This window comes from Aythya marila (assembly GCF_965140915.1).
Source record: "Aythya marila genome assembly, chromosome: 4".
Taxonomy (NCBI): Eukaryota; Metazoa; Chordata; class Aves; order Anseriformes; family Anatidae; genus Aythya; species Aythya marila.
In genome coordinates, this window is record NC_139045.1 from 46,774,803 (window position 1) to 46,788,504 (window position 13,702).

General features: G+C 40.0%; 1 protein-coding gene across 5 annotated transcripts in view; it reads left to right on the top strand.

The window, feature by feature from the left end:
* USO1 (USO1 vesicle transport factor) overlaps positions 1-10,882 on the top strand; it is a 32,805-nt gene extending 21,923 nt beyond the window's left edge. For all 5 annotated transcript variants that reach the window (XM_082759356.1, XM_082759358.1, XM_082759355.1 and 2 more), the window contains 10 exons: positions 653-771; positions 1,401-1,582; positions 2,273-2,394; positions 3,363-3,501; positions 4,827-4,990; positions 5,473-5,559; positions 6,344-6,430; positions 8,190-8,288; positions 8,761-8,976; positions 9,848-10,882. In XM_082759356.1, coding sequence (XP_082615482.1) covers positions 653-771; positions 1,401-1,582; positions 2,273-2,394; positions 3,363-3,501; positions 4,827-4,990; positions 5,473-5,559; positions 6,344-6,430; positions 8,190-8,288; positions 8,761-8,976; positions 9,848-9,925 — 1,293 coding nt within the window. In that variant the 3' untranslated portion in view covers positions 9,926-10,882. The remainder of the gene's footprint in view (positions 1-652; positions 772-1,400; positions 1,583-2,272; positions 2,395-3,362; positions 3,502-4,826; positions 4,991-5,472; positions 5,560-6,343; positions 6,431-8,189; positions 8,289-8,760; positions 8,977-9,847) is intronic.
* Positions 10,883-13,702: the final 2,820 nt, after the last annotated feature.

A 13,702-nucleotide genomic window follows, 5' to 3' on the forward strand; every position in this document is an offset into this window, starting at 1 on the left:
TGACTTGTTAGCAGATTAGAATGACTTGCCTAGTAGTTATTTGGACTGTCCATGTTAAAATCAAATGCTAATCTAGATCAGTTAGCAGGGATATTGCATGCAGTGCAAGGAAATATATCAGGGCAGGAGATGGAAGCAGCCTTTTACTGCCAGAGCTCTCTGTATGCTAATCTGACTGTAAGATGTGCGTGTAACTTCAGGCACAGCAGAAAGCTAGGCCATCTCGGGGAGGGATTCTGCCAATTAAGTATTGTGTGTTTTTTTCTTTTTCATTTTAACAAGTTCATTGAAGTATTTAGTATGAATTAGGCTCTTCTCCAGAAGTAGGGGGCATGTTTCTAACCTGTATCGAAGCTTATTTCTATGCTTACTCTTGAGAAAAATATTTGACTACAGTACTCTAGGCTAAACTGTTATTTAAGCTAAAGATTTGTTTGGGAACAAGTGAATCTCTTAGGTTAAGCAGTACCACTGGTTTCTCAAATCCTTTGAATTGTAAGATAGCTTGTTGGTGTACTAATTAAGCTTGCTTTTAGATGGGCAAATAATTTTAAGAGGAAACTTAGACTGAAACAGCAGATTTGGAACAGAGAATTATGCGGTATGTTTTGTGCTTATTTAGTATCTCAAAAATCCTTAACAAGAGCTCTAGCTCACAGGGCAGATAGCTGAGAACCTTGGAGAAGAGGAACAGCTCGTGCAAGGCCTGTGTGCACTTCTACTTGGCATTTCCATCTACTACAACGATAATTCTCTTGAAAATTATAGGAAGTAAGTATGATGTACAAATAAGACTGTAGGGAAAGGTCTGAATGGCAGATAGTAGTTTAAGAGTCTCTTAAATACTTGGTTGAATATTTTCTGTGCATGTTCCTTACAGGATGCAAAGTAACTGGACCCCACTTTTAGCTAGGCAAAACAGATCATTGTTTTGCATAGGTCCTAACCTGTGTATTCCTAGGGTGTGAACAAATGCCAGTGTCACACTGAAAAATCCTAGGTGTTGAACGTTAAGCATGTAATGCAGATAAGACTTGAGGCAGATAATCAAAATTGTAACTGGGAAAACAAAAGCCTCACTAAGACGAGGGGAAATGGCCTCAAGTTGTGCCAGGGGAGGTTTATGCTGGGTATTAGGAGAAATGTCTTTACTGAAATGGTTGTGTGGCATTAGAATAGGCTGTCCAGGGAAGTGGTTGAGTCGCTGTCCCTGGAGGTCTTCAAAAAAATGTGTAGTTTGAGAACTTAGTGTGGTATAGTGCTAAACTTGACTACTAGGTTAATAAAGGTTGGACTAGGTGACCTTACAGGTCTTTTCTAATCTGAATGATTCTATGAGCTAAGAATGTTTTTTTCTTGATGTGTTGCACTGTGGTTGATTTTTCTCCTCTTTTTTTTAGAGAGAAACTGAAACAGCTGATTGAGAAGAGGATTGGCAGGGAGAACTTCATTGAGAAGCTTGGCTTCATTAGCAAACATGAACTTTATTCCAGAGCTGCTCAGAAACCACAGCCTAGTTTTTCTAGCCCAGACCACATGATGTTTGATCATGAATTTACCAAGCTTGTAAAGGAATTGGAAGGTGAGATGTATTTTAATTTGTGGGTTTCCTTGTGATGAGCTGATGACTGAATTACCAAACATGCTGAATGTCCTATTAAAAGTAGTGTGATTATATGAAAATACAGCATTCTAAGAAGCACGGGACATGGATTGCTCTAAGCTATCATAAATCCGAACTTGCAGTTCAAATATTTTGTAAAATTATTCCCAGTACACATCCGTAATCAGGACTTCTAGTAATTAGACTTACTGTTAAATAAAACAATTCTTACTATGTGCTGTGAGTTGCCACACTGTGGCAAAGGAGTGTATTTGTCTGTGTTCACACAGACTGAAATGGGTGGTGATGGAAGCTCGACTCACAGAAGTACACAAGCCAGCACTTTGCAGATTTGTTAAGACAAATTATGAATAATGAATTTCCTGGCTTGATAGAAAATAATGGGGACTCCATTCTTAATAAGGCTTCATCTACATATTGCCTTCACAGTCCTAAATCTCTTACTTGTGCAGCCACTTAGGCAAATAGTTGTAATGGAGCATAATGCAAGTGAAACACACCTTTGCTGATGGAAAGGACTCAAAACACACATTTCCTGTTCAGAAACTGTCGAGCAGTAAGCATGCAAACCTTCCTATAAAAAAAAAAACTGCCTTTTCCTATTTTTAAGACTATTTTTTTTAAGACTTGACAAACTCTTGTCAACAGGTGTCATAAGTAAAGCTATTTACAAGTCCAGTGAAGAAGATAAAAAAGAGGAGGAGGTTAAGAAGACATTGGAACAGCATGACAACATTGTGACTCACTACAAAAAAGTCATCAGGGAGCAGGTAAGAGGCAGTCGCTCCATATCCCTGTTTTTGGAAGCTGTTTATACTGGCTTTTGGAGCTATCACAATGCAGATGTAGTAAAACAAGTAAGAAGGATTCTAGCAATGCGGGTATGCTTTAAAAACACTAAGGCCAAGAATAACTGGCTGAACTCAAGTGTCAGTGTTTAGAATACTGGTTAAGTTTAATTCCTTTCCTGAGGTACATCTTTCTCTTCTGTGTTTATTTCTCTTCAACTAAGTAACTGAGAAATGTGCAGCAACTTTTTTCAAAAAGGTGAAATTTTTATTTCTATGCTCTTGCTTCTCAAAAGATAATAGATGAAATGTGACTCAAAAGGAAACAAAGTTTCCTTGATCAAATTTGGGTATACTTGGTGAATCTTTTCCAATGGTAGTTTGCTTTTTTCTTTTTTTTTCCTGCCACAGCTTAAATTGAGAAGTAAAGGAGCAAAGCTAAGTAATTTAGCTAAAGGGGAACTGCAGCAGGTTTTCATAGTTCCTGGACACAGCCTGCTGCAGTATACCTGGAATTAAGGGACACTTTTGAACCTCCAGTGAGGCTTTATTGAACATATGACTGCAATTACCACTGTTTCTTTCAAGACTTTGTAAGCAGACCAAATGTGTGCAGGATTCAGTGGGGTGGGGAGAAAAATTCAAAGTTTTTTTATCGTTGACTCTTCCTGCTGTCCCTGGTATGGAGATGGTGGAGCTCTCCTCTGAGAGATTAAGAATGCGTTGGTTTTGTGTGACAGACTGCTTCTATCTTTCCCCCACCTTTTTTCCCTAGGAAAGCTATCTACATTTGTATGAAACCTTACTGCTAATCTGTCATAGGTAGCACTGACAATTTCTGTAACTAGTGATGTCTACTGGTGGAGTCAAGTTTTTTCATCTGTTCTTTTGTACCTTAGAGTATTGTATTCAAATGTTATTACTGAAAGTGCTTTCTTTTCCTTTCACAGGACCAGGAGCTTGAAGAATTGAAACAACAGGTTAACACTTTAAAATCTCAAAATGAGCAGCTTCAAACAACTGTTACACAGCAAGTGTCGCAGATCCAGCAGCACAAAGACCAATATAATCTCCTTAAAGTACAGCTAGGTATGCTTCAGAAAGAATAACAGTAACCTTGCTAGTGCTGAAGATTGTATGTAGTTTATGCCAAGCTATAGAACAGGTGCAGCAAATAATCCTTTGTCATTGCAGACATGCTGCTTTATTACACAGTATATGAAAATTTCCCATAGAGATGAAGACTTTGGGGAAAGTCGATGTTGAGCATTGCTACAAACTTCATTTAAGCATCAGATTTGCTTTAACTAAAAATATTAGTAAGATATTTTTAATAATATTAAAATACAATTTAATATAAAATAGAAATAAATATAAATAATAAATATAAAATATTAAATCATAAGTTAATAATACTTAAAATATCTTACTTTAAATGCCTTCAAACTACAGAATAATGTGCAGTGAGAACTGAAAGGACAACCTGAAAATGTGGTGGAAATATCACTTGTTTTTGATTTGTGCCCAAGTTTTAGGTGTCTTGCAATACTAGTTCCTTTCTCAGAACGGCCTGTTAGCGTATCTTGAGCTAGGGCCTACCTGCCATGCTGCTACCTGGGAAAACAAGCACCTAGAGAAGATGGCTGCAGCCCAGACAATCCATTTCCGTGGACACATGGAAATACTGGGATTAGAAATAGCTTCTGATCTGATGGTGGTGTTAGTTCAGTTGCCCGCCATGAAAAGACAAGCCCTTCCTTGCAACCCTAGCTCCTTAGCTGCAGTTGTGCTGGGTGAAGGGCTGGAGCTGATGCTGTGGGAAGTGGTGGCTACTAGGGAACTGCTGGTAGAAGCTTATTCCAAAACCGTTGTGCCCTGTTCAGTCTTAAAACAGAGGGAGTCCATGTGTGCTACAGCTTGTGTCTCAGAGTGAAAATTTGAGTCAGGGAAGAATCTGTGGTATGGCAGATGCACAAGATGAAGCATGTCATTGTCAGTAGAGGGGGCTAATGGAATGCTTAAATCAGGACAGCACATGTGAGTTAATCCAAGGGCAAGATGCCTGACGAGCTGTGTGTGCCATTGACCTGGTTTGTTAGTATTAAACATAAGGTAAGGGAACAACTGCCAGTCATGCCAGTCATTATAGAATGAACTGTTTATGTATTTCTTTGGGTTGAACTGAATGGCTAGAGCAGCATGCAGATTAGTCACAAATAAGGAATAGCAAATTAGACCTTGTCCTTAGACTTCTGATAGAGAATTTTAAAACTCTGTACTTGGGTTCTTTACTTCAAATAACTTGTATTGCCTTGTAGGGTGAGGGGAGGAGGAGCAATGAATTCTTTGATTTTTGTGTTAAAAAACAACTTTGAAAATGATGTTAGTGAACTTTGTTATAATCTGTCTCCTAGGAAAGGACAATCAGCATCATAACTCCCACAGTGATACAGTTCAGATGAATGGCATTCAGGTGGAGGAAGTGAGCAAACTGAAAGAGGAGTTGGAAGAATGGAAAAACAAGCATGAGCTGCTGCAAGGGCAGTTGAGGGAAAAGGATTCTTTGATTGAAAAATTGGTAAGGTCTAACTACTGTCTCAGCAGATCTTGACAGGGCTTCTGTTTTTGTTTTAAAATTTTTATTTGCCTTATGCTGCGAAGGTCATCACTGTGATGGCAGTCATGCAATCAGTTATGATTGCGTGCTGATAATAAGAAATACAGTGCAGGATGGCTTAATGGGAGCGTGTGTTTTTTCCTTGTTTTCTGCTTCACACTGTTCCCAGGAGTAACCTCTCTAGCTCATCTGCTGTAGTGTAGAATCTGCCTTCTTTTGCTTGCCTTCTGCGTCTCAATTGGTGAAAGATATATTTTGCTTCTACCTTAGAGGAGACAATTCAGTTGCGCTCTTGCTATCAGAGCTTTATGACATGCATTTATTAACCTGTTTTCACCTTTTAACCAGGGAACAGTGATTCAAGCACACAGTTCACTGTGTGTTTGGACAACATAACTATAGTCTGTTTAGTTGTCTGATTGATTTTTCTGTTGCTATTACAGAAGCCTTCGCAGTTGGAAACGGGAACAGAACAGTCTTCACAGATGAGCAAATCCAGTGGCTTGGAGCACAATAATGAACTACAGAAGGTGAACTTGTGTTGCTTTAGCAAAGCTGTAGTGAACAGCAGTAGCTTGGGATGGGAAGGGTCAAGTTTCAGGGAGTGTCAGGATTTCTGTGCTTCCTGATAATATTCATGGCCTTCCTTTGTGATGATAGTAGTGATCTTGGAGCGTGGAGATCATGTATCCAAAAATGAATTGCTTGCTTTTGCTAAGCAGTTTTAAGCCAGGAATAGAAATGTCAACTTGTGCAGACTTGAGAGATTTTTGTGTTTACCCATTGCCAAGTATTGTTAAGTGTTCATAAGAAAGCTTCCACGTATCAGATGTACAGCACAGAACGAGTGCTGATGTATCTGTAGGTTCAATGATTTAGGATAGCTGTTGTGCAAAAAAATACCTAGCAGTTTTGCAAAAACTTGATTGAGAATTGTGATTGGAAAACAAAGAATGCCCAGGCTGATGTGCCTTAGTGACTTTCTGCACAGAGTGGATGGATATCCACAGAGGGTGCCGGTGGGAGTGCTAGTGGGGTGAAACCCTGTTATAAACATCAGTCTGGTAAGTGGCTTTGAGCAATGCATAAAGAATAAATTTTTCAGAGTATGGGGTGGAAGTGATGTTTGTTGCTGTCTAGCTTTGTCTTCTAGAGAAATGGTTGCTGTGTTGTCACTAAGACATTTGCACCCTTCCACTCATGTAGCTAGTGCAAAGCAATTTTTCTGGTAGCATTTAACCTAACAAAAAGCTAGTGGGAAGAACTGCTTTGCTTTCTAAAACTGAAAGTATTTTCCTTTTTTGTTTTCCAAAGGAATTGGAAATGCTCAGGACTCAGATACAACTACAGTCTGCAGAAATCGCTAAGCTTCAGGCTGAGAATCAGAAGCTACAAGTAATGGTACTAGTAAAATACTTATTTTTTTCTTTTGAGACAAACTTTCCTGCCTGTGCTGTCAGTAGCATTTGTCCTAAACCGAGCTTGTTTAAAACATGCATGTCAGAAAGTGATTCCAATATTGTTTTAAATGAAGTAATGTATTACCTAGACAAATCCTTCCTGAGGAAAGAGTAGATGTTACTTTAGTTAGTGCTTTGCGAATTGTGAAGCCATTGGTCGTTCGTGTTTTTACAGAAGTCCTTCAGTGTTTTAAGTTTCTACTGTTACCAAAGGGGAAAAACAAACAAACCCCTCCTGTGAAGCACAATGCATGATATAGTACACATTAGAGGGATGATTATTTTTTCAATTATTGGAGGATACTACTTTGGAAACTTAGATAAAATTGTTTGGCAAACAGGTACAACTGTCTGTGCAGACCTCCAAACATAAAATGTTACATGTTGAATACTAAATATTATATATTGAAAAAAATGGCCAAGAAAGCTGTTGAGGAAAGGTTTTTTTTGTTTTGTTTTGTTTTTTTGTTTTTTTTTTTTTTTTTGAAAAAAAGGCAATCCTGTCCTCAGAACTAGCTAATGGCATTAGAAAGCATATGTTGAGCCTGCATACCTCATTAGAGAGTTGTGTGAACATCCTACTGACATGTTTCTGCAGCAGAGCTCATGGTTCAAGCTGTAGGTCTGTGGGCCACGTGAACAACTGGAAGGAGATCATTCAGTGATGGTGCTCAAGCAGAACAGGAGTAGTTGCTGTGTGCCCTGTTTGTAGCTCTGCAATGACAAAGATAAGGAAGCTGGGTTTGCTGAAACTCTTGCTTCTGGCTGGCTTGTTCTGACTTACGCATCACAGTATGATTTCAACATCACAAGAAAAGAACTTTGTGTGGGGAGAAGATCAAGTGTTTAATGCACAGATGAGCTTGGTGAGGAAGGGTTTTGATATTTTCCAGTGTAAAAAGGCTCAGCTGCCACATGAGATTCCATTTAACATGTGTTGGCTGTGTGTGCTTTTGTGGCAAAGGCACATTCAAGTGTTTCATGCTATCATCAGCTGTCAGGCCATTTCATTGCCATCCAACAGACTGCTAGCCTTTCCTAGAGCTCTGACTTGAACGTGCTACAACAGAAGCAGTTGTAGCACGTTCATGCTGTGTTAGTAGTTTTAACTGAAAGACAGCTGCCACATTTTGGTAACCTTAATTTTGGGAAGGGCTGGCTTACACCACACTATTCCTATTTTCAATAGTCACATAAAAGATGCAGATACTGCCCCATCTCTGCAAGTATTGAAGGCCAGGTTGGATGGGGCTTTGCACAAATGGAAGATGTCCCTGAACGTGGCAGGGGGTTGCAACTAGGTGAGGTTTAAGGTTCAACCATGCTGGATATTTAGCCTAATTAAAAATCAAAACAACAACAAAAAAATCAACCCTTTGGCACTTAAGAACCATTTGAGGTGAGAGCTGGTGGCCTGTAAGTGACTGAGTTGGCGTAGAAAATACTCTGTACACCATAATTTCTGTGAATTAAAGGTTATACCTTCTTTTTTGTGTACGCCTATGCATGTATTCAGACCCCAGAAAGTGTATGTCTGTTTTCTGATGCCTTCCAGTGTATGATGTAAATAACTACCATACCTTGGCTATGCTGTAGCGAGAAAGTAAGCTTTTAACATCTACAGGTAATTGTGTAATGTCTTGGCATGCTGACTTTGTGAGGCATTCAGTGCTCCTGACACTGCTTTTTCTTTTGCACAGAACACAAGCACAGATCCTGCATTAGGTGACAGCAGTGCAACAGCAGCAAAGAACTTGGAATTAGAGGGACGACTTGTGCAAGAAGTGAAAGATCTGAAGGTCAGTAGTGGATGAACACCAGACCAGGTCACTTGACGCTCAGCCTTCAGTTAGGACTTGTGCAACTGGAAACGCTTTGGATGGAGGGGGTTTGTGCTGTCAGGATTTTCTCTTTTAGACAACAGAAGGGAAGTTGAATGCATCTCTTCTGTTGTTTTTCACTTGTGGAACTTAGGCCTTGCCTGCCTTTGAAGCCTTTAAAGATTTAGTAAGAAGGGTCTAGGAAATAGCTTTACTGTGACATGGACAACCTGACTTGACTGGGGGAGGGTAGTCACTCTTTAAAACTCCTACCTACCTTTCTCTTGGCTGGTAATAGGGGGAGTTTGGTTAAGGAACTGTAGGAGTGAGGCCACAGGACAGTTGGTAGGGATTGAGCTGTTGCAAGTAGGGTATGGGAAGTGTTTGTAGGAAACAAAGCAGTTTTCCTTGTTTAAGGTGTGACTTGGTGTGGGCTCTTTCCTGTTGCCAGAATGAAGTCAAAGCCCTTTCTGAAGAAAAAGCATCACTAAAACAGCACCTAGATTCATCTAACAGTACAGTTGCCATCTTGCAAGATGAGAAAAGCAAACTTCAGCAAGAAGTTGCAGAATCGAAAAAAGAACAGGATGATCTTCTGGTGCTTTTGGCTGACCAGGATCAGAAACTATCTGCCCTGAAGAATAAATTGAAGGATCTTGGTGTACCGGTAAGCAAAACAATGTTTCAAGTAAGTTCTCAGGTCCAAGGCTCGCCTGAGCAGTCAGGGTATGACAGTGCTTTATCCAACACATCTGGTGAGGCATCCTCCTATAAATGTAGGGCTGTTGGATCTACCAAAGTTGCTTTCTGAACTTAAGTTGGCAGCTAGCAAGAAAATTGCCTCTTGGAAGAAGTGTTCAGAGGTACCTGCATAAGCATTGTGATGAAAACACCTTATACTATATCCATGTGTCTGGAATGCTATCTGACCATCTGCCCTTGCTGCTGCTTGTCCTGGCTGCCAGCTAGAAAACAAAGGGTGGCATTGTGATGATCCAAGCAAGGCCTTGCTCTGCAGAAAATCCAAGTGATAACTTAGCAAGCAACTAAAGCTTTCTAGCTCTGCTGCAAATGGTCACTGCAGCATCTGAGAGCAACTCTGGGCAGTTGATTTTAAGAACCCTTGTGGCTTGCAGCTGAACTTGTGACTGTAAGGTGGATGTCACTAGGTGATGTGCTGCAGTTCTTGTGGCTGAATGCCAGACTTGAGCCTGTGTTTCTTATCCAAAAGCAATCATTCTTTCTGATGCAAATCATTTATGTATTAAAGATTACTTCTTAGTAGTTAAGTTAACCTGGTCTAGCTTCTGATATCTGGATAAAATGTTAGTCTGGGGGGGGGGTACTTGTAGCATGTGTAGAAGTTAAACTGTGAGATTGTAAGATGACAATTTGAAGAATTAATTGATACAGCATGATGATTTTAGGTTACCTTTTAAGCCTGCTTTCACTCCCTCTGCATTTGTTTTATCTTCAAAGGATTGGATCCTTTGACGGAAAGGACCTTATTGCTCACAACAGATCTTCATTCATTTCAGGTTGAAGATGAGGATGATATTGAATCTGGAGATCAAGCAGATGAAGATGAGGATGGGGATGAAGAGGAACAAGACTAATGTTCTTTTGTGTGTTACAATGAAAACTAGATTGCATTGTTAGTGGGGGGAAAAAAATCCATTATTGGTATACAACCCAAAACATTTGCTTACAAGAAGCAGAGGGGAAAGTGGCAACTATGGGACAAGTTATAAGTTACTGAAGTGTCTGGAAACCCTTCATACTAGGTAAAGCAAACAAAAATTACTAAGTTCTATATGAGTATCCCAAACTTTACTTGTTTAGAAGTTGCTTTAGACACTGTTTAAATTATGGGGATGACAATGCTGTTCATTGTCATTACAAGAGTTCTGTGCATTTGTTTACCATTTTAACCTTCTGGAACTCTTAACGTAATTAAATACAGAAGTATTTGGTTTAACATCTGTCAAATGGAATCATTGCCTCTGCTGTCAGCATGGAGCTTCAGTGTAATTTGTGGCTTCCTTTAAAGAGCAGTGGCGAGGTGGAAGGGCTGGGGTGGCTGTGGTGTGCGCTGGCCACTCTGCTGCCCTCCTGAGCTAGTTCTCTAGGTGTGAATGGACCTGAGCATCGAGTGCCTTGACGCCTGGTACAGCTGCATTTGGTACCTCCTGGAGGGAACCCAAGGGAACTGCAACGTTATGCTAATAACGTGGAAGAGGCTTCACAGAAATGTGCACAAGCAAGGTAGTGTTTTTAAGAAGAATCTCTTTGGAAAAACGAAGACCAATATACTCATTCTAAGGATCTAATGTGCTACCAAGTCAGCATAAAGATAAGTTAAAAAAAATCTGTTGACTACTTCAGTAAGGAAATGAAAACTACTATGATTTATATAACTTATTGGCTCTTGATGAGTGAATAAAAGGTTGAATTTTAAAAGAAAAAAATGAACAGAGTAAACGCATCCGTTCTTGGTAACAAAAATAGGTACGTCCACTTAGCACGCATTTAATTCTCTTGTCTTGTTTTAATAAAATATATTTTAATACATATTTGAAATTGTTTAAAATCCAGTCAAGTGTGACAAATTAAATGAATAAAATACACTGAACTGGGGGGCTAATTAAATGAGCACATAGTGGGGTAGTTCAGTTTTTTGCTTTTTCCAAAAGCATCAACTTCAGTAGCTGCTTAACTTAGAACTTTTTTTGTAAACACACAGTAGTTACTTGATCATAAGATTATTTGATGTAGACCAGAGAACACTGGCTTGTTAATATAAATATTTTTACATGTCATAATTTGTTTGCGTAACAAGAAATGTTTGGAAGTAGTGTTAAATTAAGCTCCACTCATGCATTGCATCCTTGGACAGTTTTTTTTAGAACTGGTGGGAGAAGAGCAAGCAGCGGAAACAATGTTAGCATAGGAGCTGAATTGTGTTTGTGTGCGAGTACGTATGGGGAGAAGAACTCCTACAGATGATGGCCTGGCTGTTGTCATCAGTGTGACTTGAGTTCTGCTGAATGTGATGGAACATGAAGGAGCTGTGACCAAGCAGCTGGCCATACAAAATTCAACAATGAGGGAAGAAGGCATACAGGCCCCAGGGGCTGTTTAGATGGCTTTACCACCTTATGCAGTGAGAATTGTGGATAGTTCTTGATAAATTTACTTTTGTTTCGTAGGCAGTACTTCCTTAAAAAAAAAAAGGGGGGGGGGGGAGGGGAAGCAGGAGATGCACAAATTACAAAAAGAAAGCCAGAGAATAAGTTGTGAAGTGCTCTTACTCTTTGCTCAGTGATGTGACAGTTCTAAAAGTGAGGTTTTGTCTGCTTGCAAAACCTCCCAAGAAACACTTTGTAGAAATTAAGCCCCATTTACCTAGACAAATCTCACTTCGTGGTATGACCAAAACTCTCTTGACATGAAACACAAGGAGGAGGATTCACAAGCCACAATTGTGGCTTTGAGAGCTGACAGGTTTTCCTGTATTTTTATTTCTATGGAAATGGGGGAATTGAGGAGTATTTGCTTTGCCAAGAGTATTTTGGAGTTCTTGAAGATGAAAAACTGGATGGAGGGATGCATGGCTTTTAAAATCACTAGGGGCACTAATAACTAAATATTGTGACTTTTGCCAGTTGATGTGTTGCTCCTGCCCAAGCTCTGTGGTTGAATTTGGCACCAAGTCTCTGAAATGGTACGCTACCACCCTTACTTTAAGGTACTATTGTCACAGGATTGGATTCTTATTAAAAATAGCTTAAGAATCTAAGTGCCTAACTCCCACTGTGTGCACGGATATAGGGTGAAATATCTACCACCCCCTGAAAATTCTGGATGTGACAGTTTCTTCCTCAGGTACAATGTTATGAGAGTCATCAGGCAGGATGTTTGCGGGCTACAACACCCACCAAGTCTTTGACGTAAAATGTTGACTGTAAACTGTGTCAGAAACTTAAATCAAGATGTTAGGGTATGAATTTTATTTGGTGACCTAGATAATTCCACTTACTGTCTGTCCTGATTGTGCCTGCTGGATTTTATTTCATTGTGGCTGGAACACACAAATTAGGTACTCATCTGTGCTGAGGATGAAGCTGTTGTGATGGCTTCCCTGTCCCTTAGGTAAACGGCGTTGATAAGAATTGCGGTGGAATTTTTACTCCAGCCCAGATGGTAATTTGGGTGTTCCCAGAGCTCAGAGAGATCGGCTTGAGTCTAACCAGAGCTATGATGGGAGTTGCAAAGCATTTGACTGTGCCCATGTGCCATTATGAATGGTCCTTCATAACAGAGGAGTGGAAAGGAAGGACGTGCTCAATTTGTAAGGAGATGAAACTTCCACCAAGTGATCCAGTCACAACTGTTATCAAGTAAAAGTCAAGTTTTAAGTGTTGTGGCTTTTTTTTTTTTTTTTTTTTTTTCCCATTATCACTGCTGGCAGTGACAGCTTCAGTACCCTTGTGTCCTGTGAGCACTGGCATTGCTGGTTGCTTTTGTCAGCAATACCACCACCAGGGTGCTGGTGACAATTTGTCCGACTATTTTGAGAAGATATGAGTCTATCTAATTGAAACCCTTTCCCCATCACTGTTAATTGTCCTGTGGAGCATGTGCTGTTCTTTGCAAAAGTTGGCTCCTTCAGTGGAGAGCAAAGGCAGCTATGGAGAAGGATTGGTGTCAGGAAGCCTCATGGCTTTGTTACCTATGACAAGTTTGGTAACTTATGTGGCCTGTGAAGTAGAAACAGCAGGGAAATTGGCTCTTTACTCCCTGTGTCCTGCTGGGTGATCTGTGCCTTGCAAACCTGTTGTCCAGGCTATGCACTTCTTACATTTTCCCAGATGTTTCTACTTTGATTTCTGGTTGCTTCTTGCACCAAGTCTATAAAAACACTGTGGGCAGAGATACTTTTGAAGTTGGCTATGTTATCTAAACATGCCCTAGAAATCAAAAGTACCTCTCAATTACAGGGAAAGGGAGTAAAGAAAGGAGATTTGGGGGGGGGGGGGGGGGGAAACAAACCTGGTCATTCCACTGATGGGATGGAATCACTGAAAAATCAACATGAATGCAGATTCAGGATGAGAAAGCACAAGGCATGTGATTGATGGTCTGGCCTGATGTCAGTGAGAAACAGTTAACCAGGCACCCTTACCCCAGCATCAGTGCCTCTCCCAAAGAATGGTACATCACAACATTTTTTTTTTATTGCCACTCTCTGCAGTTATACTTGGGAAGTTTCTACTTTTGGATGCAAATTGAAAATGTTTGAAATTGGAAAGGAAAAAAACTAGGCAAGGTGGAAAGTTCAGGAGACAGACAAACAGGTTACAAACAGGTTTCAAAGAGGCTTATTCAAAGCT